Below are 26,426 nucleotides of genomic sequence, written 5' to 3'. Positions count from 1 at the left end.
CTGTCCGGCCCATGACTTACACCCATTTTTTTTATTTCGGCCCTCTGTGTATTTGAGTTTGACACCCCTGGTGTTGAGGGGAAGGAGAGTGACTGTGTTGAGGGGTAGGAGGGTGACTGTGTTGAGGGGAAGGAGAGTGACTGTGTTGAGGGGTAGGAGAGTGACTGTGTTGAGGGGAAGGAGAGTGACTGTGTCTAGGGGTAGGAGAGTGACTGTGTTGAGGGGAAGGAGAGTGACTGTGTCTAGGGGTAGGAGAGTGACTGTGTTGATGGGTAGCAGGGTGACTGTGTTGAGGGGTAGGAGAGTGACTGCGTGGAGGGGTAGGAGAGTGACTGTGTTAAGGGGTAGGAGGGTGACTGTGTTGAGGGGTAGGAGAGTGACACTGTGTTAAGGGGTAGGAGAGTGGCTGTGTTGAGGGTTAGGAGAGTGACTGTGTTGAGGGGAAGGAGGGTGACTGGGGGGTGTCCTGTCCTCCATCTCCAGGTTCCTGGATATGTCTCTGGGAACGGGGCCACTACCAGCTGAGCTGCCCTCAATGTGCAGTCACAGGAAGTCATCCAAGATTGTGTCTGTGCAAGCGAACAAAGGCAACAATATGCAGCAGTAAAGGAGCGTGGGAGCCCGCAGAGAGAGTGCCTGCCCCAGCCGCTCACATGACCTTCTGCTCACCGATGACTCGCTGAAACACCCCGTCAACACTTTCTGTGTGCACCACAGAGGACTATAATTTCAACAGGGCCATTTTAGAGCTCATATTCACTGGGGTCATTACACTTGTGAGTGTCCTCTTATCATTGGACATGTTACACAGATGTTTGGTGTTGGCTAAACTGGTGTTTGTAGTTATCGGCTATTAATTTGTAACAATAAAAGTAAAGAACATTCTTTGTGAATGGTACAGAGCATTGTGCTTCTAATACCACAACACTCAGTTAAACATTCCAGAGCACTTTAGAACAGTAATTCTACTACAACACTCAGGTAAACATTCCAGAGCACTCTAGAACAGTAATTCTCAACTGGCCTGGCCTTGAAACTCACAATATACCATGGTCATTTAGGTCGCAAACCAGGCAAACTTACCCAGTCAATGCAATAAATCTATACCTTTTTCAAGAAATACCACACAGAAAGGACTGAAAAAGTAGAATTTATTTCACATTCTTTATAAATGTGTGGTATAAGAAAGAGCTATTGGACAAGCAATTCTTGCTTACATGATAGGAATCTGTTAAGATTAGCAGTACAGATCTAAATAATATGTTTAAGTGCACTGAGGGCTAGTGTATGTCTCTTTGTGTGTATGTTGGTTAGTCCTGAGTGTATTAAAGTGAGGGAAGCCCTCTGCTTGGCTTTGACGGTTGGGTGCTCTCTCTCGCACACACACACACACACGCTGAGCCACAATGATGTCACATCTCTTGGTAAATATTCTTCATACGTTCACACACTCCTGTGACACCGCATCGCGTGTCACATACAGGCAGCTGTCTGAACAACATCTTCAAGTTGTGTCTGGATCATGGCCTTCAGAGCACTGTATCTGTATGTGTCAATTTGTGAGTGTGTGTGTGTGTGTGAGTGAATACATATGTGTGTGTGTGTAAGTGTAAAGGTGTGTGCGGGAGAGAAAGACAGGGATACATTAGATGTAATTGCAGAATGAAATAGTGTATTAAAGAGTAACAAAGGTACTCTGTTACATTAATGTTCAAAATAATAAACTGATAAATGCTTAGTTGCAGGACACATTTATATTATACAATTAAACAGACTTTAGCATGCAAACACACACACACACACACACACACACACACACACACACACACGCACACCACACACACACACACACACACACACACACACACACACACGCACACACGCACACACGCACACACACACACTTACACACACACACACACACACACACACACACACACACACACACACACACACACGCACACGCACACCACACACACACACACACACACCCCACACACACACACACACACACACACGCACACACACACACGCACACACTTACACACACACACACACACACACACACACACACACACACACACTTACTTCTTAGTAAGTTTTGAGATTTCCCTCTCCTCCTCCTCCTTCAGTTTGTTCACAAAGCTGTCTAGAACTGGCAGCTGAAAGTTGATATACTGGGCCACCTGTGAGAAACAGCAAGCACACACACATTAACACAAAGACACACACATTAACACAAAGACACACACATTAACAAAAAGATACATGTGCACCGGAGAAACACCACATTATCAAATACATATGCATACAGGCACACAGATATTAACACAAAGACATACATATGCATACACACATGAACACAAAGAGACACCTGCACTAACAACATTAACATAAAAGCATATACACACACACACACACACACACAGGTACTACAACACAGACAAAATAACCTACAACACACACACACACACACACACACACACACACACACATACACAGCAGTAATAGGTAACAAACAGTCCCTGAGATACGCTATGACCCACAGCAGCAGTGCGTGCTTGTCTGTGAGAAAATAGCATCAGCTAGGAATATCCCAGCGGTGGTACCACTGGCCTATTGTTGTGTTACGGCCACAGGAAGGCCAGCTAACGACTTCAGCCTAAAATTAGATGAGATACACATCGTCCACACACAACACAGCACTTTATCTCTGTTTGGGGACAGAATCATAAACTAAACTAATGGAAAAACACCCACGCACACACCCTTAGACACATACACACACACCTGAGATTGAAACATTGAAACATTCCCCTCACAGACACACAGCCGTCCAGTCACACACACACATTCACGACCAGAAAGGGGATTCCTGGTGTGTTTGGCTAAAAGTTTTACTGTGTGTTAATTTTTCCCTGAGGTGTGTGTGTGGCTGTGAACTTACATCATACGTTACTTCTTCCCCCAGGTCTGTTTCCATGATGAAGATCTTGGCGATTTTTTCACAAGGGCCATGGAGTACTCTACTCACCAGAGGAAACTCTGTGTCCTTTAACTTAGTCCGCTCTGATAATCACACACACGCACGCACGCACGCACGCACACACGACAAAACAATTACAATCATTTCACACCCATGCTGACACATACCAGTAGCCTATACAAACATACAAATATTGGCCTTCACACACAATCTTACGCAGACTCAGGGTTTTTCCTGGGTCGAAATGGGTCTTCGGTGCTCCCCCCGCGCACAGACTGTGTTAACCGTCACAGCTTATTAGTAGATATTTATGTATATATTTATGTACTTTTTTTCACCATTTCAGAAATAATTGAGGCTATGGTAAAGTGCTGATGTGTGTAAACCAAGGAGGACTCAATTGCGGGAAAATATTATTTATTTTATTTTAAAGTCAGGTACAGAGGTCACAACCAGCCTGTGAACATTCCACCCTCCGCCTTTTGGTGCCCTGGTAAAATGATTTAACAAGTTCATGGTAATTTTAGCCTACATATATCTTTAATGGGCCTACTCGAATTGTATTTATTAACGAAGTTCAGAGTCAAAGCTATAGTGAAAAGGCAGGTTGTAGCCTAAAAGTGTGTTGGCTACAAACACTCATTAAAAACCGATGGTAATTATCTGGGAAATTGTCTCTAACTGCAGTCAAGTTGTCATTGCTTGTGTCAAACCATTGTGAATTTGTCGTCACATTAAAACAGGAGACGACTTACTCCTTGTAGTTAGACTGATGCTCGGAGCTCTAGTGGTTTCCTCAGGTGAACGAAGCTTTTAGAAGATCAATTGCGCGCAATTCCAGGATGCTTTATTTTCATTGGTTGCTGGATTAAATCTTACCCAGATACAACAGATAAAAAAGATACGGTTTTTCTGATTGGCTATTGTGAAGCCCATTTCTTTTTTTTTGCTGATAAGTGGCACCTCACGGCAGTCCTACAGTGGATTCGGGGAGACGTGCTTGATTCCTCCATGGTGAGGGCAGCGTGGCCAGGTCATGTTTGCGCGCTGCGGCACATTAAATAGCTTAGAGGTTTTTTTCAGCGTGAGAAATACGATGTGTGGCGGGAGTGCGTTATTAAAGACCAAAATTAGTGACTGTCACGCTCAATGCTTGACACTTGAGAGCCCTGAATTATATTCGAGATGCAACACAAATCTCCTCAGAACGAGCTGAGCTTTCATTGATAAACAAATGCGGTTGTCTGCCTCTCCCGAGGTCCCAGAACGCAGATTGAGTGATTGGCAGCTGGCCGCTCTGTCCATTCGCGCAACTCACAGTTGCGTGTTGATCAGCCAAGAAAAAGACACACTTATCAACTCGTTTACTGATCAAAGCAGAACGATAATTCGGCTGTAGGACTCTTGAAATATAATATTGAGAACTTATTCCCTGACAGGCATTGCATGCGTGACGCATAGATGATTTATTTATTCATTTTTTTTTACCTTTAGGCGGTCGGGATTTTTCATAGGCGCTAGGCAAAACGGCTTCGGCGCGCGCCCACATTTTCTCTATGCAGGAAAAACCCTGAGACTGCCTAATCACATTTCACAGATGTTACGTTAAATAATATCACAGCATGTGACTGGTGTGAGGGGCAGCTGGATGAAGAGATACGTACCACCTGACTCGTGAACCAAGTACAGAGCAAATTCATCCTCCTTGTTCTCCACCTGCAGAGAGGAGACACACCTAACGTCAATGTCATGCAGCCCAACACACTGCAGCTCGGGAACGCTAACGTCATGCAGCCCATCACACTGCAGCTCGGGAACGCTAACGTCATGCAGCCCAACACACTGCAGCTTGGGAACGCTAACGTCATGCAGCCCAACACACTGCAGCTCGGGAACGCTAACGTCATGCAGCCCATCACACTGCAGCTCGGGAACGCTAACGTCATGCAGACCATCACACTGCACCTCGGGAACGCTAACGTCATGCAGACCATCACACTGCAGCTCGGGAACGCTAACGTCATGCAGCCCAACACACTGCAGCTCGGGAACGCTAACGTCATGCAGACCAACACACTGCAGCTCGGGAATGCTAATGTCATGCAGACCATCACACTGCAGCTCGGGAACGCTAATGTCATGCAGACCATCACACTGCAGCTCGGGAACGCTAACATCATGCAGCCCAACACACTGCAGCTTGGGAACGCTAACGTCATGCAGCCCAACACACTGCAGCTTGGGAACTAATGTCATGCAGACCAACACACTGCAGCTCGGGAACGCTAACGTCATGCAGCCCAACACACTGCAGCTTGGGAACGCTAACGTCATGCAGCCCAACACACTGCAGCTCGGGAACGCTAACGTCATGCAGCCCAACACACTGCAGCTTGGGAATGCTAATGTCATTCAGACCAACACACTGCAGCTTGGGAACGCTAACGTCATGCAGCCCAACACACTGCAGCTTGGGAACGCTAATGTCATGCAGCCCAACACACTGCCGCTCGGGAACGCTAATGTCATGCAGCCCAACACACTGCCGCTCGGGAACGCTAATGTCATGCAGCCCAACACACTGCAGCTCTGGAACAATTTAAATTGTCCTTTACACAGCCTAGTGCATTTTCATTTAACCATTTGGTAGGTACTAGTTAGTCAGATGGGCCTGCAACCCCTGCCCTATAGGAGCTAGAATGCAAGGTAATTATAATATAAATCAGCCTCAACAAGGCAGGAGCCAACAGAAACAGCAAGAATGGAAGCAGGAGGTGTAGTCTTCACATTTAAATATAAATGAAATACAGTAAATATTAGCAAAGCTTTAATCATATCACTTCATATGAATTCATGTTTGTCAATGCTGAAGTTATTGTTTTTTGTTTGTTTTTTTTTACTCCAAGATGGACAATGTGGTTCATTAAGTCACATAAGCCATGAATCTGTGCATGTTACATTATGTAACACTGTAGTTAATTTTGAATACTGTATGGGCTTATGTTACAGGAACAGTAGCATTGCACATAGACTCGTACAGGGTGTTGTATCTTCTTCAGGTGAGGGTGTATGCCATGTGTTGTGTGAAAGGGCTGCGAGATAACAGATGCATGCTGGGAGTGGAGAGAGAAGGAGGGAGGGGGGAGCTTTACTCACGCGGAACTTCTTGAGAAGCAGGCTGAGCACCTGCTGTGTTGTCTTGGTGCTGTTGATGCGTACGTTGGTGATGGAACCATAGGCTGGTGTGAACACTGAGGTCTACAGGGTAAAACCAGAAGATAAACACTTAAATTAACCTACTTTATAGAATCACTTATAGATTAATATGGTCAAATGAAGTGACTGTAAAACTGTTGTTATTGTTGCCAAATAACATTAACATTCTGACCTTGTTGTTCATGTAGGTCAATAGCTTTAGAGTGAGTTTGTGTGGGGTAACAGTGCTAACATGCTGCTAGCTGATCCTGTCATTAAAGTGCTTTTGTGGGGGGTAAACAGTGTTAGCATGCTGCTAGCTGACCTTGTGATTGTAGAAGTGCCCGTTGATGGAGAAGCGGTGTCTGCGTATGCGCTGCATGTCGTCGGAGCTGCGCAGCTGCGTCCGCCGCTGGATGGACATGAAGCTGGCGTCACTCTGCGTCCTGTGGAGCTGGGGGGTCTCCTCCTCCTCTGGGCCCTCCCCAACTAAAGAGGCTAGAGATGACAGAGGAGCAGCAGCTATTTAGGCTTATCATGGCCGTTAACCCTCATCTGCCTATGGTAATCAGGCTGACAGCGAAAATGAATGATAAAAGATTATATCCAATTATACCTCAGTGATAATTACCCTTTTCTGATTGGCTGAAAGTTGTCAATGAGTTCAAAGGTCATCGTTCTATATTAGTACTCTGGAAACTAAGACTGGGCTTACCTTAAGAGCCATAGTAAATAATGGTTGATTGATAATCTGCACATCTATATTTCTACTACAGCGAGTGAGTGTGTGTGTGTGTGTGTGTGTGTGTGTGTGTGTGTGTGTGTGTGTGTGTGTGTGTGTGTGTGTGTGTGTGTGTGTGTGTGTGTGTGTGTGTGTGTGTGTGTGTGTGTGCGTGTGTGTGTGTGTGTGTGTGTATGTGTGTGTGTGTGTGAAGCAGGCAAGTTGAGAAAGGGTTATAGGGCGATACATTCTGTGGTTAAACAACACACGTTTTGACTGAACCAAATATTTCGTTTCTGGGTTATACTGTACATACAGTAAATGCCCAAATACATATTTAGCAACTGTGGTATAAGCAGGATAAATGGCCTTTGAGGTGTCTTGCTTTATGAAAATATTGGACTTGGAGGAAACCACTTCTGCTTCTCATCTCATGAAAAGTTCTTTGCCTCCACCTCATTCGGTGTTTTCATATACAGCCTTGTCTTAGCGGCCATTATCCTTAGTGTTGTCTGCAGCTATTTACCAGTGAAATATTATTGGCCACCTAACTGGAACATTATTGGCTAGGTGGAACACTGACTGCCCCCATCCATAGATAAACATAATTGACTGGGATAGGTTTTGTTTGCTGTTTCCTGCAGGGAACAATGCAGCGGGGGGGTGGGGGGGGTGCGAGTGTGTGTTGGTGTGTGTGTGTGTGTGTGTGCGTGTGTGTGTGTGTGTGCGTGTGTGTGTGTGTGTGTGTGTGTGTGTGGGTGTGTGTGTGTGTGTGTGTGTGTGTGTGTGTGCGTGTGTGTGTGTGTGTGGGTGGGTGTGTTAGTGTGTCCCATCTCACTGCCAGATGAGGAAAGGGCTGATCAGGTTCTGCTTTCCCATGAGACCAATGTCTGAGGGCCAGGGAGAGTTTCACACACTTTGAAGTCATCGCAGCAGTAATATTTTTGGGAAGGGAAAACACACAGAAACAGACAGACACACACAGACACACACCCTGGAATAACACTGGAATTATACTTGCTGGTAGCCCAAAAGCAAAGCCAGGAGCCAGTTCCAGATATGCACTAAGCTATGATGTGGTACGGTTGTCAGGGATACGCACCAAGCTCAGATGTGGTATGGTTGTCAGGAATGTTGTTGTTGTTGGACTCCAGAGAAGGCAGTGTTGTTGAGCTGAGCTGAAGCTGATCGTTCCTGCACAGGAAAACACACACTGTTTTGAGACCTACAGACTTTGAGAGTCACTATCTACAGTCACATTCTCTTGCTGAATGTCAACAACATAGCACAGGGTGGATGACCAATGCCCACTTTGAGACGCGCACACACACCTATTGGTGAGGTCAGATCTCCATGTTGTGTAGCAATTGTAGTGAAATCTCTGGTTCTCATCATACATCTGTAACCTGATAGGGCGCTTAAGGCCCCAGCAGATGTTGAGTAGACCCTCCATGATCAGCTGGTCTTCTTCCTGTCCATGCAGGACAAACAAGAGTCAGTCATTTAGAACACTAAAGGAGAATACGGAACACAGACAGAACACAACAAAAGAACAGTCAAGTACGGAGAACACTGGAGAATCATACCAATAAAATAGGACATAGAACACAATCAGAATACAGAACCAGTATGGTTGCAACATTTCTTACATTTACATTTACATTTAGTAATTTAGCAGACTAACTAACTAAAGTGATTACACTTCAAATTAGTAAATGTTTTGATTTGCCTGTGTAGCTGTTATACTAACCACAATACAAATCACAGTAACTATAAGGAGGAATATAAGCTGATTGAAATTGTACTACTTTAAACACTTTGAGCTGCATTCTTTTGCATGAAAGGTGCTATATAAATACAGTTTATTATTATTATTATTATTATCATTATTACTGTACGTAATTAAGTAACACTTTTTTAAAGCACTTTTTCAGCCAAAGAAATAAGCTCAAACACACAAAAAAATGAAAATAGTGATAAATAGACCACACAATAATAAACAAAGCTAAAATACACAATGCAAAGGAACAGCCCAGTCTTGAAGTCCTGAGTGATCTCTCTAATGCTGGATGGCCAGCTTGTGGATCAGCACCTCTGTGAATTTGTGGTACTGACGGATCTCTCTGAGCTACAGTACCAGGCCTATAATCTCTGTCTCTCAGAGCTACAGTACCAGGCCTTTAATCTCTGTATCCCAGAGCTACAGTACTAGACCTGTAATCCAGTGCTGTAGTGGGAAAATTAGAGGTGGGTAAACTATGAATTTTGTGATCGTACAGACCTCAAAGCGAAGCAACGCAACACAAAGCGCTGGCACTCTGTAATGCTGTCCTGGCTATATATTGCATTATGTTATCAGTTAAAGTCATATGCAATCAATGACAATGAATAAATGTGTTTGTAGTTTGAAGATTATTAAATTTCAAGTAACAGTAAAGAAAAGTATGTTGCTTTTCTGTCCAGATATGTGGGTGGCATCTGCTCTCATTTTCTCCTCTCAGACTGTGTCTTCAGTCTCAGATTCTTCTTTCTCTGTATCTCCCTCTACTTCAGATTCTAATTCAGATTCTCCACTCTCCATCTCTCCTGTCCCTGTTTCTTTTCTTACTCCTTTCTTCCTACCTGTTTCTTCATCTCCTCCCTCTATTACATCTTTCTGTCTCCCCTTTCTCTGTTTCTTCTTTATCTGTTGGTCTTCTTTCATTTCCTCCCCTTTCCTCTTCTCCACTCTTTGATTCTCCACTGTCATGATTTTGTTCTCTCACCAGCCCTCTCACTCTTTATCCTCTCTCTATTTGACATCCTGGTGTTTCTCCTCTCCCTGTGCTCTCTGCATCATTGCCTGAAAGAATATGTTTAATTTAAGAGTTGTGGGGCTGAGAACACCAGTTAAGGAGCCTGTCAATAACAGTGACAACATAAGTTAAAGGAATTCTCATGTACCTACTGCCTATGTCTTCATAAATAGCCTTTACAGCATGTTTTATTCACATTGAGAACTGACTTGTTTTCAAATAATCCATTTTTCCAGTGTATTTCGTTTACAGGCTACTCTACACCTTTCATGACTTCAAATAACGCATTGATTAAGCATATAGGCCTATTCAGTGAATCAACAGCTTTGCTCCCTGCTCACGTTTCTATGCAAGAGCACGGACGTGGAAGAATGGAAGATTCTATAGCTAAACTAAAACATTTCACTTAGCTAGCTCAACTGGCTTGCACATAATCTGTCTACAATTTCTCAATGAATAAGCCTTATCTGCAGGGATATGCGTGAGGATAATTACTCCAGCATTTTCAATTGCTGAAAGAATTTACGTTTTGTTAGGCCTATTTAGATGGAACCAGGAAGGCTGGCTTGTTACCTGCATCATCGTATTTGAAAGCACGTTTGAAAGTGTTTGTCCCTGTCTTAATGTGATGTTGTGCGAACCAAAACAACGTTTAAAAACGTGAATTAATCTTCTTCAGACTTACTTTGAACTTGAGGCATCTGTGGGAGTGGGAGCACTTGATGTTCTTTTCAAAAATCGCCTGATATACATGGCTAATTACCGGTAATCTTTTCCTAACAGGTAGGCAGGCAGACTTTACACAACTTGTATGTGTTAACATCCTTCCCGGATCCTGATTGGTGTCGCCAGCCACAAGGCACTGATTGGAGGGTCACAGACCATAATACAGCAGTAGAAAATGATTCAGACTACAGCGTCAGCGTTTATATGTTCAACCATATGAAACGTAGTTTTAGGTGTTTTAAAATTACACAAGTTTATTTTGGATTATTCCAACGGAAGAATACAAGGCGCAGAAAACTTTGAGCTGCGTAAACGCCTCTTAGAGGTGGATAAACGCTATTTAGAGGTGCGTAAACGCTATTTCCAAAATTCCAGAGGTGCGTAAACTGCGTTTACGTCCGTTTACCCTCCACTACAGCCCTGCTGTAATCTCTGTCTCTCTCTCAGAGCTACGGTACTAGACCTGTAATCTGCCTTTCTGAGCTACAGGACCAGGCCTGTAATCTGTCTCTCTGAGCTACAGTACCAGGCCTGTAATCTGTCTCTCAGAGCTGGTACTAGGTCTGTGACAGTGAGACTTTTCACGTTCAAGTAGCGCTCTGCTTGGTGCTTCTCACTGTTAATACCCTTCTTTGGGATTTTTCAGAAGCATCTGAAAAAAGGCAGCAAGCCTAGCCAATATTAGCCTAGTCTAGACAGGAAGCCTAGTTTAGATAAGCTCTTCAATCCACTTTAGTGGATACAGACAGGTCTCAGGTGACATTGGCAGTATTACTGTATTAACGCCTAGAAAAAAACATCTATTAACACCTATAGCGTGTAAATCTTAAATGGATTCCAATATCCAGTTCATTAAAATGTTATTTATAGAGTGCCAAATCAACAAAATTGCCTCAAGGCACTTTAAATTATCTTTAAATTGTACAGTTGTAAATCTGCACTGGAGCCTTTATTTTGGCACTGGTGGGCGAGGCACGTGGGTAATGTTGTATGACAAGTATCAAATCTTAACATCTATGGAAACCCTGTCCATCACACACATACACAGTACACACCCACCCACAAGTATGTCAGATATCAGTACAGCTAGAGTAAATACACTGTCTTATCATTCACACACACATACCATCACATGTGCACACACCCTGAAATGCATTCACACATCCACCTGACCCCCTCCACACACATTTACATTTACATTTACTCATTTGTCCAAAGCGACATACAAGGGAGAGAACAGTCAAGCTAAGAGCAATAAAAACCTGGTGTAACAATAAATACTACCCATAGAAAAAACGACATAGAAAGAAAAATAAGTGCGGGACTGTAACTGCTGAAGTGTGAGTTAAGCCTAGTCAAGGTGCCAGTTAGGAAGGGAGGTACTCTCTGAAGAGTTGGGTATTCAAGAGCTTCTTGCAGGTAGAGAAGCAGTTCGTTCCACCAACGTGGAACTAGAAATGAGAATAGCCTGGATTGCCGTGCTTGCACAGGCAGCAGTGCCAGACGACGCTCACTAGTCGAGCACAGCGTCCTGGGTGTATACTCTTTCTGTTCCATGAGGACGTGCTGAGCTGCAGACCCCCATACACATACACACACACACACACACACACGCATTTTCTTTATGTTCCATGAGTACGTGCTGAGCTGCATTCCTCCCCCCCCCCCCGACCCTTGGCTTCACCAGCACTGTTGAAGAATCCGGAAGTCTCAGGAAAATTCTTTCTGAGTGTGGCCTGTTCCTGCTGACCTAACTACCTCCAAAGCCAAGTCATGTCTCAATGTGTGTGTGCATGTGTGTGTGTGTATGTGTGCGTGTATGTGTGAGAGAGTGTCTGTGTGTGTGAGTGTGTCTATGTGTGTCAATGTGACTGTGAGTCACCAGAGAAATGCTGACACAGATACTCATCAGAAAACACATACACATATACACACAAACAGCCCCCCCCCCCCCCCACACACACACACACACACACATATATATATATACATACCAACTCACTCACACACATACATTCACACACACACACACACACACACACACACACACACACACACACACACATACATACACACACACATACTCACTAAATGACTCATATATATTGATGTATATGTTATTGTTTAATGAGGCTCTTGCGGTGGACTGCAGGAGGATGGAGATGATTAGCAAACATTAAAAGTGGTGTAGACATATAAGTTCAATTCTCTCTCTCTTTCTATGTCTCTCTCTGCCCCCCTCTCTGTCCCTCTCCCTCTCTCTCTCTCTCTCTCTGTCCCTCTCCCTCTCTCTCTCTCTTTCTCCCTCTCTCTCCTCTCTCTCACTCTGTACCTCTCTCTCCCCTCTCTCTCTCTGTCCCTCTCTCTCTCTATATATATATATATATATGCCCCTTCTCTCTCTTAAACATACAGTATATCCTGAACTTGCAGCCTGCATAACATACACACCCTGCATAAAAAGTATCTATATAGCACTGCAGCTTTTCCCATGTGTGTGTGTGTGTGATTGTGTGTGCATGTGTGTGTGTGTGTGTGTGTGTGTGTGTGTGTGTGTGTATGTGTGTTTGTGTGTGTGTGTGTGTGTGTGTGTGTGTGTGTAGATAGGTGGGAACCGTGATCCCAGGCCATCATTGTTAGAAAAATGTAAACATAGCAGCACAGATGCAACAATGAGGGAAGCCCGTCCACCCAAGCATTGTATCCACACACACACACACACGTACACACACACACACACACGTACACACACACACACAAACACACACAGACATGAACACACAAACACATGCACACAGCTACGCCCTTCCATCCCACACACACACACACTTCCTGCACTCCCACAGTCAGGCACATACACACTTCCTGTGGAGAGGCAAGGTCAGCTCCCATCTATAATTAGCACACTCTGCCTGATGCTAATGTTCTCTCCAGGCGCCTCCACCTCTATATAAGCCTGACTGGCTCTGGGGCTCAACACACACCTCTCAGAGTCACAACACACACTCCCACACAGCGCTCAAACTGACCGTCACTGCTGGACCTGAAGCTACAGTGATCGCAGAGAAGAGAGAAGACAACGCTAGACTACTACCTTTACAGCACCACACCTACAGGACCGCAGAACGTTAGCAGATTCCTGGACACTGGAGGTTCCCTGTGCCGGCTCTAAACGTACTGCAAGACTCACAGTTTACCTTCAAGCAGGAAATTCCTTGATTCCTGGAATTGAGCCGCAGCGGCACAACCTCACACAAGTCTGGACCGATACCCACTGGCTGTGCAGAAACAACACACACACTCGCTGATCCACCATAGGTGAGCTCATCCTCCTCTTCTTCACTCTCTTCTTCTGTCTACAGAAGAGACTTAGTTACACACACACACACACACATCACTGCCTCACTTCACTACAAAGAACTGTGCCAACCGTACTGTCCACATGTGTGATTAAATTAATCTGTGTGTGTGTTTTAGCATAGATTAAACTGATCTGTCTGTGTCTCAGCATGGATTAAACTGACCTGTGTGTGTTGTTTGTGCATTACAGGATGAAACCGCGGAGGCTTCTGCTCCTGGCCCCACTCCTGCCTACCATCTCTGAGTCCCTGGAGGACGTTGCCCCCCCTCTTCAGTCCCTGGATGAGTACGCAGCGTCAATCAGAGCCCTGGCCCGGCCTCCGTCGGCCCTACCTGGTCCAATCAGGTCCCCCCGCGGGCCCCGCCCACACACCAAGGCCAAGCATCAGAGCTCCGCCCCACACAGGACTGTGCGGCCGCGTCATGTTCCCCCTGGCAACAAAGACCCAGTGGACTGGCTGTTCACACAGACACAGGCCTGCACACACACACCCACAAACACACACAGGGCTGAACAAGCCTGCACACACACATTCACGTACCGCCACTCACAAGCAGATACACAGCCTCGGACCCAGGCACAACGTACAGGACACACAGACAACTTCTTACCTACACTCTGGATGCTTTAACACACACACACACACACACACACACACACACACACACACACACACACACACACACATACACACATCACGCACTGGACTTTTCTTACTGTACTATTTATTGTGGATGTTGATAATAAAAGCAGTCAAACCTCACTCTGAGTGCTTTCTGTTACCCCTACCACATCCGGATGCATGTTGCGCGGAGAGTTCTGGAAAAGTGGCTTAAGTTTTGACCAATGCGTGTTAGCAATAGAAAAAAAATCCCTCCCTCTCTCTTTCTCTCTCTCTCTCTCTCCCTCCCTCCCCCCTCTCTCTTTTCCTTACTGTCCACCCTCAATCGCCCTCTCTCTTTCTTCATTCCTCTCTCTCTGTTTCTCTAAGTTCAATATGGTTACTGTCCTCCTTCACGCTTCACATTCCCCATCTCATCAGTAGATGCTCCAGATGGACCTATGTACCTTTCATTAAGCTACTGAAGACCGTCTTTAAGACACACCCACACACATGCCATTTACTTGTCAGTTAAGGTAAATGATGTCCTAGCCTCCCTTACTAGCCAACCTTACACAACTCCTGAGTCCTTCACCTACCCAAGAGCCTACTGATACACACTCGCAGACTCCTGAGTCCTTCGCCTACCCAAGAGCCTACTGATACACACTCGCAGACTCCTCAGTCCTTCGCCTACCCTTTAAAGCCTTCCGATGCACACTTGCGTACTCCTGAGTCCTTAACATACCCATGAAGCCTACAGAGACACACTCGCAGACTCCTGAGTCTTCACAGGCCAGGTAAATGATATCCTAGTCTCCCTCATTAACCAACCTAACACCTGAGTCACTCAGAATGGTACGCTGTGTGCTCAGAGTGCCATTTGAAGGCACTGTGTGCTTAAGCAAACAGTAGAGGGCGCTTTTTATGAAGGTTAATAGCAAAGGGCGCAGTGTGCGCAGAATGTTCCCGAGGGATAGTTGAGGTATCTGTGTTCTCAGTAGAGGGTGCTAGACGCTCAGATTGACAGTAGAGGGCACTATGCACTTATATTAACAGTAGTGTGTGCCTTCCTGTCTTCCTCAATCCAGTTTTGCTATCTCAGTCTCCACTCCGATACAGTGTCAGTGTGAAACCCCCCTCTTCTCACTGTGACTCATGAAGAGTTTGACCCTGGTGTGTGGTGGACTCCCCCGCCACAATGGTTGGGTCCGGGCTCCGTCCAAACAAGAGTGCCTCATGTTCATGGGGGGAGACTTTTTAGAGATGGCATTGGGAGAACTTTGTAAATAGGCATGAGAGGCTGTGAAAGGCATGAGAGGCGTAAAACACTTACCTGCTGTGAGGCTAACTGGAATTGGTATCTAGCTGTGTTGATACTGTTATGTGCTTTGTGAATATGCTCCTTGTGAACCTGTGCTCTGTGAATATGTTCCTTGTGAACCTGTGTAGTGAATATGTTCCGAGTGAACTTGTGATAACTAGTGAATATGTTGTATGGCAGAAATGGATATTTGGAGTGGATATTACATAGATGGCCTTCTTCCTCTGGTAGCTACTCATTTGGTGGGGGCTAGGTGTTTGGTGCCCCCAACAAACATTCCAGAGATGCACTGTCCCAATTGTTGATCTTCCCACCCCCTGCTGAGACTCTCATCTCAAACCTATATCTCTGGTTCTCTCTCTGTGCGTTTCTATGCCGTGGTGAAACTAGGGGCAGAGAAATAATGTAAGAGTGCTGAAGTGAAATATTGCATTGGGAGATGGTTTCTTTATCATGTTTGAACTTATTTGAATGGTCTCAGTCTGAGTGGTTAAGTGGTTGCAGTCCTAGAGCTGCATAGATTAGTCTTCACATGGTTTTCAGAGACATGAGAAATCTGGTCTCTGTGAGTTGCAAAGTAATCTCTCTTTGGAGGGGGCACACCCCATCTTTGGGTGAGAACCCCCTCCATTTGTCTGTTGATGTGTGATTCTCATCACCGCGAAAACCACTATCCATGGTTATAGTTATTATCATTATTTAATTAATAAACCAGATGTAGGACGAAATGGGAAAGTGAAAGACAGTCAAAGAACTTGGAGCACTCTGTAAACAGGACTCCCCAGCACTAAGTGCGACATTTTCTAAGCAGCCAGGTATGCTCATGTTTTTTAAAGTGTGCGGATGTTTCATCAGTTTCTTTAGACTTTTAACTTTAGATTATTCACTTTAGACTTGTTGAATTTGTGAACTGTATTAGTAACTTGTACCTGACATAATAAATTGTTCTGACCCACTGTGACCTCTTAAGAAATTCTTAACTAGAGAAGTACCCTTAGGTTCCGGTGTTTTCACAGATGACGGGCTAGGAAAATAATGTCTTATAGTGTGAATAATGAATCTGTTCCTAGCATGCTCAAGAATATGCCTAGTTCTCTCTAGTGCCTGTAGCACTTTGAGTGCGGCTGTCTTTGTGTTTTTTGAATTTATATTTGTTTATTGTATATTCATGTTTCAGGGTTGATACCAAAGAATCCCTCATGTAAATAAATAAGAAAATATTTTCATATGAAAGCCACCATCTCCTGCACCATCTTCCCAACTACACCACCCAGTCAAGTCGCCACTTCCCAAAGTAACGTGGAGTGACCGCCTGGTCCCTCACAGTCAGGCATAAAGATGTCAAATGTTTCTCATACACACACACACACACACACACATACACACACACACACACTGACTGTGAGGCACCTCTACCCTCGGGGAAGGTAGAGGATTCAGATGAGATCACTGAAAAGACTTTTTTTTCATGTGATTCTTCACCTCATTATGATCACACGCCACACACACACACACACACACACACACACACACACACACACACACACACACACACACACACACACACACACACACGCACACGCACGCACACACACACACACACACACACACACACACACACTCACACACATACAACCACACTCACACACACACACACACACACACACACACACACACACACACACACACACACACAATGTGCAGAAGGACAGATAAACTGTCTGACTCAGATTGTACCACTCCCACTGATGTAGGTCATGAGCTGTAATTTCTCACCATATTCATTCATCGATGACTCTCTCTCTCTCACTTTCTTTCTCTCTCTCTCTCTCTCCCTCCCTTTCTCTCTTTCTGTTTCTCATCTTTGTCTTTTCTCAGGCTATCCCCTCCTCTCCCTCCTCTCTCTGTGTTGACCACTATGTCATGGCTAATCTTCAGAAATGGTCATTCACCCTGCACTCTACCCCACTCAAAGCCCACACAGGCCATACACACACACACACACACACACACACACACACACACACACACACACACACACACACGCACACAAGAGCAAATTTCCTGGTGCACTGACCCCATTAATGAAGACAAAAGGCAGCTGCGTGCATGCGTGACAGAGAGAGAGAGAGAGAGAGAGAGAGTGAGTGTGTACGTTTGTGTATGTGTGTGTGCGTGACTTTGTGTGTGTGTTTGTGTGTGTATGTGTGTGAGTGTGTGTGTATGTGTATGTGTGTGTCTGTTTTTGTGTGTATTTGTGTGAGTTTGTGTGTGTGTGTGAGTGTGTGTGTGAGAGTGTGTGTGTGTTTGTGCGTGTGTGTTTGTGTGTGTGTGAGAAAGTAAGTGACAGAGAGGTGAGCAGGGGAGAGAGATTGTGCTGGGAAAATCCCAAAGTCTCCTCTCTTCTCCAGCATTTGTCCTGATCATTTTGTCATGGAAAGTTTTGGGAACATCCTAGAAAAAAAAATACATCTCTAGAAGGCGCCATCCTGTCAGAAGCGTAAACATTCAGCTCAACATGTCCACAGAATCTCTGATAGAGATGAGCTTGGCACTCAGTCTCATAACACTACAAGATACAAAAGTGAAAGCACATACCTGCATTTCTCTCTCTTTCTCACACTCACACACACACACACAGTACCTGCATTAGTCTTAGACAAACAAAGGGCCAGAAGAGATAAAGAGGCAAGTCGAGGCAAATATATAGAAAATAAACACTCTGCACACACACACACACACACTATGGTTTTTGGTGCTTGGCACTTAGTATTTTAATACCGTATTTTTGTGTTATTAGAAATAAACCCCTATTTTTGTACACTCTGTCTCCAATTTATTTTGCGGCTCACGAGCCGGGTCGTAACATAATTGGGGGCCCCTTTCGGACCCCTTCTTTGTCGAGACCAGACTGCAGAGTTTTGTATGGGGTAGGTGAGGAGGCACTGTGTTGAGCAACTCTCATAGTTAGAGTGCTTCAGTTGGGTGGCTCTGCTGCCCTTCAAACAAAGCACTTGTTTGTTTTTTTGTTTTGTTGTTTTTGTTTATTGTGTTGGGTGGTCCTCCCAGTTGGGGGGTACTCTTCGAAGTTAGGCATTGGACTATATCTGTGGTCTGCTGACTAATCGAGAGTTTAGCTTTCGGTACACCACAGAAGCCTGGTACACCACAGAAGACTAAAGAGGTATCTAATCTGAGTGTGATGTTTTTGTTTTGCTTGTGGTAAGCCCTTTATAGTGTATGAGCATGAAGCTCCTAAGACACTATAGGCTTCTGATTCAGTTTTTGTGTTCATTGCAGGTAGGCTTTATACCTTTGCTGAGCAACCCTGTGATGTTTTTGAGTGTTGAGGCTGTGTGTGTGTGTGTGGACTTGCACACTACGTGCATCTAGATCAGCATGTATGGTTGCCTATAGATGTGAATGTGAGGTGAGGTGAGTTTTTTGTGTTATGTGACATTTAAGTGTTGTGGAGATGTCAACACCTTTATTATTATATGTGAATGTTATTAGCCAGATGAAGGCAATAACTTTGTTTGTGTGGTAGTGAGCCACACTAGTTGTGACTATGTTCTGGTTGTGGCTTTTCGATCTTGTTTAGTCACATGGGTGTGCGTGTATTCATGTGTTCATGCTGCATTGAACTTGGGAGATTCCAGTAACTTGTTGTGGAATGAAACCACTCTGTGTGACCTTTTTGTGATGGTGACAGAGAGTGCACATTAGTTTGGATTATTGTATTGCTACTGAGTTGAAGTAACGTGTGACTTATCCTTCCTTCCGTTTTAGGCTGGCTTTGCAGTGGCAGGGCAACAGCCTTTGGGTGGTGAATAGGCATAATCAGCCTGATTGTACGCACCTGAGGAGGTGTGGATAAAAGCCATGCTGATCGTCCTGAAAGAGGGGTCTTGTATTCTAACCATGCTTTTGAGGCTGGTGTGCACACTATGGGTTTTTGGTGCTTGGCACTTGCTATATTTATTCTGTATTTTTGTGCTATTAGAAATAAAACCCTATTTTTGAACACTCTGTGGTCTGTCTCCAATTTATGTTGCCAAAGACAACGATGGTGCGATTCTACACCTGCATCATCGAGTCCCTCCTCTCCTCCTCCTGGTATGCTGCTGCCACTGTCAATGACAAAGGCAGACTGCAGCATATCATCCGTTCTGCTGAGAGGGTAATTGGCTGAAATCTTCCATCCCTGCAGGACCTGTTCGCCTCTAGGACCCTGAGGCGGGCAGGTAAGATTGTCGCCGACCCCTCTCACGAGCCGGGTCGTTACACTATCATGGGACCATATTGTGTCTTCATGCCTTTAATCATTAAACTGCATTTTAAGGACCTCAGGAATGGGATACATATGAGTGGACACACACCACAGACACCATAGACACACACATACACAAACACCCCCACACATTCCATAGACACACATTCACACACACCACATACAGGTCTAAATTAATATTCCCACATCAGCATCACTGTTTTTTAACAATGCCAGCTTTCTGTCACCCTCCAATGTTGTGTGAAGCAGTGTTAATATGTAACCCCCTCAGGGTTAATGTGTTACTTCCTCACCTCTCTCAAGCGCAGCTGGAAGCTCTGGCCCTCATGGTAGCAGTTGTAGGTCCTCAGAAGAGACAAAATGTCCGACCTGTGGGCAGAGGAGCCAGGCTAAGTTACCCAGAACCTGAATGTGCACACAGGAATTTCACACACACACACACACACACACACACACACACACACACACACACACACACACACACACACACACACACACACACACACACACACACACACAAACACAAATACAAACACACACACACAGGCACACAAACACAATTGTAGGCACGCTCACACACACAGACACACACTCAGGACTGACTTTGGGATGACTCTCTCCTCGCTGATCTTCATGTAGGAGCGGTCTGTTTTGTGGTCCATGTTAGGACAGGATTGCATTTACTCACAGGCCAACTGCAGGGAGAGAGAGAGAGAAGAATGAAGGTATGCATAAATGATGGAGAGAAAAAGAGAGAGAGAGAGATAGAGAGAGAGAGAGAAGAATGAATATGTAAATAAATCATGCAAGTAAAGAGGTTATATCAATATTAAACATGCACACTTAGCCTTCTGATGGCTTTGACGAAATATAGTTGTGTGTGTATATGTGTGTGTGTGTGTTTGTATGAGGGAGAGTGTGTGTGTGTGTGTGTGTGTGTGTGTGTGAGTGTGTGTGTGTGTTGTGTGTTTGATTGAGGGAGAGAGAGAGTGTGTGTATGTGTGTGTGTGTGTGTGTGTGTGTGTGTGTGTGTGTGTGTGTGTTTGTGTGTGTGTGTGTGTGTGTGAGAGAGTGTGTGTTTGTATCAGGGAGAGTATTTGGTAACCACCAGAGAACTGGACTTTCTGGAATAGCTAGGTTTTGTGGCTCAGGCTTACATTAATCATTCCTGGAAAAACACAGATGCACCCACCACACTCTCTCTTGCTTTCTATCTCTCTCTCTCTCTCTCTCTCTCTCACACACACACACACACACACACACACACACACACACACACACTCACACACTCCCTGTCTCTCACACACACAGACATGCACACACATGCATACACACACTCTCTCTCTCTCTCTCTCTATCTCTCTCACACACACACACAAAAGCACACACACACACAGACACATACACAGACACACAAACACATACACATTCAGGTTCAGTGTTTCCCACAGATCAAAATTTCAGCACCTTTCAACAACCTTTATTTCAACATCCGAACAAAGAACTGCTAGTGCCCTCTTATAACCACACAGACGAATGCACAGTAATGATCTACATTTTCTGAATGTGACGAAGATATAAATAAGGACGCCTTTCTATATATCCGTGATCCGGTCATGTTTGTCCTATCAGTAGATCTTGAATGAGCAAAACCAGGAGAGTTCCACCCAGTGTTGGGTTTCTGCTGTTGTGTTCTTTGGTATTGCAGGAATGGATTAAATGTGTTCTTTAGGGTGTGTGTTTGCATTATGCGCTCGCCAGGCTTGTGTGTGTGTGTTGGGTACTGAATGAACTGGCTGGGTGAACTGAATGCAAATATAAGTAAATCTGTTTTTTGGGATGAATTCCTCTGCTAGGGCTGGCTTTGGAGAAGCGAAAGTAAAAAGTATCAGCCGGAAACATGGAGGCGGGGGGAGGTGTATCCTGACCATGTGAGTTCTGGGAAAGTCCGGGTCTGGAGAAGGGTTATAAAGACTCTCACACAAAACACACCTCACTTTCTCTCTCTCACAGACATACACATACACACCTCACTTTCTCTCTGTCACACACTTACTTACTCAATCAATCAATCACTCTCTCGCACACAAATATACGGATCTGTTGAGTGGATTTCACACACACACACACACACACACTCACACACACACTGCCAGCATGCAGCTCGCGTTCGCATCTGTGGGTGTCCTGCTGCTAATCCTGCTCCTGGACAAAGGTGAGTGTGTGTGAGTGTGTGTGTGTGTGTGGGTGTTAGTGTACTATGTGTGTGAGCTAGCTGGTTAGTTTCCTGTGCTGCCGTGGACAGTTTGTGTGAGATTTCTCTGGATTCCTCTGTTTGCTGGTGACAGGTGTCATAGGGCAGGATAGAGTTTGGAAGTTTGAATGACAGTATGCCAGTTGCTGTAGCAACGAGTGTGTTAAGCAGTGTGGTTCTTAATCTGTAGGGACATGTAGAGTATTACACCTGTGTGTGAGCAGTGTGAGACCTGACCAAACGAGCTTGAGTGAGACACGCAACTCAGAACCCACAGGTCTATCTGCAGTGGAGTCCCGGGATACACTAGCTACTGGTCTCTTCAGTACGTCAGTGGCTGGTGTGTGTGTGTGTGTGTGTGTATGTGTGTGTGTGCTGGTCTCTTCAGTAAGTCCGTGGCGGGTGTGTGTGTGTGTGTGTGTGTATGTGTGTATGTATGTGTGTGCTGGTCTCTTCAGTAAGTCCGTGGCGGGGTGTGTGTGTGTATGGGGGGGCTACATGTCTCTTCAGTAAGTCAGTGGCTGGTGTGTATGTGTGTGTGTGCTGGTCTCTTCAGTAAGTCAGTGGCGGGTGTGTGTGTGTATGTGTATGGGGGGGCTATTGGTCTCTTCAGTAAGTCAGTGGCTGGTGTGTGTGTGTGTGTGTGTGTGTGTGTGTGTATGGGGGGGCTACTGGTCTCTTCAGTAAGTCAGTGGCTGGTGTGTGTGTGTGTGTGTGTGTGTGTGTGTAGGTGTATGGGGGGGGCTACTGGTCTCTTCAGTAAGTCCGTGGCTGGTGTATGAATGAGCTACTGGTCCATTGTAGGTCATTGTGGCTGATGTGCGTGCTGATAGTCTCTTTGGTATATGTGATTAGTTTGCTGGTGTGTTTTTTCATATCATTTTCAAACTTCTCTCAATACCATGACCACTTTGTCAAAACTTTTCACATAGTGGGCTTAACCTATTAATTCCAAAATTGCTGTAATTTGAACAGAGTTTTGCTGGTTTGCTGCTGGTGTGTGTGTGTGTGTGTGTCTGTGTGTGTGTGTGTGTGTGTGTGTGTGTGTGCTGTTAGTGTGTTTAATACATCTGTAGCTAGTGTGTGTGTGTGTGTGGTGTGTATGCTGCTGGTGTGTTTAATAAATCTGTGGCTGGTGTGTGTGTGTTTGTGTGTATGTACGCTGCTGGTGTGTTTAATAAATCTGTGGCTGGTGTGTGTGTGTTTGTGTGTATGTACGCTGCTGGTGTGTTTAATAAATCTGTGGCTGGTGTGTGTGTACTGCTGGTGTGTGACGGCTGCCCTGCTCCTCTTCTGACAGCTCCTGAGGCGTGGGGCACGTTTGTGCCGGGGAGGTGCCAGTGCCCGCGGTTGATGGAGAGGACGCCAGGGCGCCCCCTGGACTTCAGCGTCAGCCCGCGTAACTCTCACTGCCACACTGACGAGATCATGTGAGTATCCATCAGCACTAAACACACACACACACACACACACAAGCACATACACCCACACAAACACACACACTCACACTCTAACAGCTTATGTGCTTATGTGCTCTAACAGCTTATGTGTCTCGTTGTTTTAGGGTGAGTATGAGAGGCCAGGCCAAGCTCCTGTGTCTGAGTCCTTCTGGCAGGCAGGGCAAACGGCTGCTGAAGTGTTGGAGAAGGTGAGCCGCCGGGAACAATGGGAATGCTGAGGGAGTGGATAAACTACTGGGAAAGCTGATGTCAGTGGGAAAACGGCAAAGAGACCGATTTTGAATATTAATGGCAAGAATGGATAATTGGGAGTGGTGATGGGGAAACTGCATGTGTTAGGAATGTTGGCAGGGAAACTAAGCCAAGTTGGTGAGAATAATACGAAATTTGGGGATGATATTTGGAATATTGGGGGCTCAGCTGTTCTGAAACTAGTACATTTTGTCGGGAAAAATGAGCAGAAATGGGAAATGTGTGTGTGTGTGTGTGTGTTTTGAGCGAGAGAGAGGGGGGGGCATGTATGCGTGTGTGTGTGTGTGTGTGTGTGTGTGTGTGTGTGTGTGTGTGTGTGTGTGTGTGTGTGTGTGTGTGTGTGTGTGTGTGTGTGTGTGTGTGTGTGTGTGTGTGTGTGTGTGTGTGTGTGTGTGTGTGTGTGTGTGTGTGTGTGTGTGTGTGTGGTAGGGGTGGTAGGTGCATGTGTAGACAGACATGATGTGACTGAAGCCTGTCCATGTGCTTCCTCCTGCAGGGTTACCAGACAAGGCAAGGACAATAAGCAGTGCCTGAAAACCCCCAAGAACCAAAAGAACCAAAGGAACCGAAAGAACCAAAAGAACCGCAGGACGCAGAGGCGGCAGCAGGAGGAGCAGAGACAATAAAGACCCACAAAGCCACTCCACTGCACAAGCTCTCAAAAACACACACACACACACACACACACACCAACTGCATCCTGTATGTGGGTCATGTTTGTTTTGTGTGTGAGTCACATCTGAGCAACCCAGTACCCAGGACACAACAGCAGGAAGAACCTGTTTGATGTGCAACATGAGAGATGACAAAGAACTTTGAAAAGACTGTATCATGTCTTGTGTGTGTGTGTGTGTGTGTGTGTGTGTGTGTGTGTGTGAAATATGGTGAAGTGTTTTCTTTTAAAGCACATTCCAAACACGCTGCACTCTGCACACACACACACACACATTACACTCTGCACACACACACCAAGTGAACAGCTTGGCCTTGTGTGTGAGCACCTCCTGTCCACACACACTAACAGACTGTATAGAATGAGTTAGGCCAGTACTGATTGTACCTGAGCTCCTCTCTAAAATAGGCCAGTGATCAGTGATGACCAGTGATGACCAGTAAAGGATTACACAGCTGAAGACACACGACAAATATTTATTGCCTTTTGTAACCCTTTTTGTAAATAAATAAATGAAAACGAAAACAAGCATTCTTCATTCATGTGTGTTCATTCAATTCAATTCAATTCAATTCAATTCAATTCAATTTTATTTGTATAGCGCCATAACAATACAATTGCCTCTAGGCGCTTAAAAGAGCCCAGAGCCTAAACCCCCTTAGTGCATGCACAACGGCAACAGGGGCAAGAAAAAACTCCCTGTTAGGCAGGAAGAAACCTTAAGCAGAACCACGGCACATAAGGGGGGACCCATCTGCTTGAGGTCGGCCGGCTGAAGACAGGAAGGTGGGCGGGGGGAAAGGGGGAAGGGGGAAGGGGAAGGGTTGTGTGGCAGAAGGGGAAAGGGAGCAACAGGGTTTCAGTGGTGGCAATAATGTATATTGTATATAAATGCTAGCATAGGGTATTGGGTAGAGTAGGTGTACTGCAATGCAGTGGCGGTGGGTGCGATTGGCCAAGGGTTTCTCCAGGTTGACCAGGTGGAGAGACTACGGCAGCGTCCCATAGCGGAGATAGTCTTGATTAGTAGGGAAAGAAAGAAAAGGGAGAGAAGGAAGAAAGTGAGTGGGTAGAGTTCAGCTGTCCATGTGCGTAGATGCGGAGTGGTGGGGGTGAGGAGCGATAGTTCCACTTCCACCAGAGATTGGAACATGCTATAGGGGAGAGAGAACATTTATGTTCATATTGTGTTGGGATCATTGGTTGTATTGGCATCTAGCCAGTGAGTGTTTAAGATCCACCTCAGGCAGCTGTTGATGAATGTTGTATTTGTATTTACGCATTTGCTGTCTCGGTTGTCCTTCCCGTCTTTGAGCCGTGGATGGCCAGGCTTGTGTGGTGTTGAGTTTGAGTGGAGCGGTGAGTGGAGGTTTGCTTATGAGTGTGTATGGGTGTACGTCGGTTGTCCTCCGCGTCTTTGAGCCTTGGATCCTTGATGTTGGAGCTGAAAAGTCTGTGCTTGTTCTGGATGATTTCTTTGGAGCTCCAGATATTCTTCAGTTGGAGGAATGAAGCTATCGCCTTGTCGCCTGTGGCTCAGACGTCTGCCTCCATGCCACCCTGCCTGTCTGTAACACCGTCTGGGTGTGTGAGTGCCTTTGTGTCTGTGTGTGTGTAAGGCTTCTACTGCTTCCAGGTTCACTGGTAAATTGTGTTGGCCCTAGTTTACCCTTATGGATGTTGAGGCCTACTTGTGATGAAGTGTTTGCCAAGCAAGGTCATCGGTGAAGTCAAGGTCATCCTGTGCCGTGTCATGTCAAGATTGTCCACTGTCAACTGTGAGATAG

The 26,426-nt window shown here is 45.4% G+C and overlaps 2 protein-coding genes across 2 annotated transcripts; one reads left to right on the top strand and one right to left on the bottom strand.

Moving 5' to 3' along the window:
* Window positions 1–1,460: 1,460 nt before the first annotated feature.
* Window positions 1,461–20,690, bottom strand: rassf4a (Ras association domain family member 4a). Its single transcript, XM_080849318.1, has 10 exons — window positions 20,604–20,690; window positions 20,294–20,369; window positions 8,234–8,373; window positions 8,005–8,096; window positions 6,507–6,679; window positions 6,143–6,244; window positions 4,651–4,702; window positions 2,948–3,069; window positions 2,089–2,186; window positions 1,461–1,543 (listed from the first exon to the last, which is right to left on the bottom strand). Exons 1-10 carry the CDS (start codon window positions 20,678–20,680, stop codon window positions 1,474–1,476), a joined length of 1,002 nt encoding a protein of 333 aa, XP_080705444.1. The 5' UTR covers window positions 20,681–20,690; the 3' UTR covers window positions 1,461–1,473.
* Window positions 20,691–22,033: 1,343 nt separating this feature from the next.
* cxcl-c13b (CXC chemokine 13b) lies at window positions 22,034–24,592 on the top strand (the record flags this gene model as incomplete). Its single annotated transcript, XM_080849319.1, has 4 exons — window positions 22,034–22,215; window positions 23,555–23,684; window positions 23,819–23,902; window positions 24,463–24,592. The coding sequence occupies exons 1-4, from the start codon at window positions 22,158–22,160 to the stop codon at window positions 24,590–24,592; spliced, it is 402 nt and encodes a 133-aa protein (XP_080705445.1). The 5' UTR covers window positions 22,034–22,157.
* Between the last annotated feature and the right edge of the window lie 1,834 nt (window positions 24,593–26,426).

Source organism: Sprattus sprattus (assembly GCF_963457725.1).
Source record: "Sprattus sprattus genome assembly, chromosome: 12".
Lineage (NCBI taxonomy): Eukaryota > Metazoa > Chordata > Actinopteri > Clupeiformes > Clupeidae > Sprattus > Sprattus sprattus.
The sequence above is the reverse complement of the archived record's forward strand: the minus strand, read 5'-3'. Positions and strand labels throughout refer to the sequence as shown.

Excerpts from the sequence above, each read along its gene's own strand:
- rassf4a (XM_080849318.1), bottom strand. The coding sequence starts at position 20,680 with ATGCAATCCTGTCCTAACATGGACCACAAAACAGACCGCTCCTACATG. Across the intron at positions 4,703-6,142 it reads TGCTTCTCAAGAAGTTCCGC|GTGGAGAACAAGGAGGATGA; the intron begins GTGAGTAAAGCT and ends TCCTCTCTGCAG. Across the intron at positions 3,070-4,650 it reads CTTGGTTCACGAGTCAGGTG|AGCGGACTAAGTTAAAGGAC; the intron begins GTACGTATCTCT and ends TGTGATTATCAG.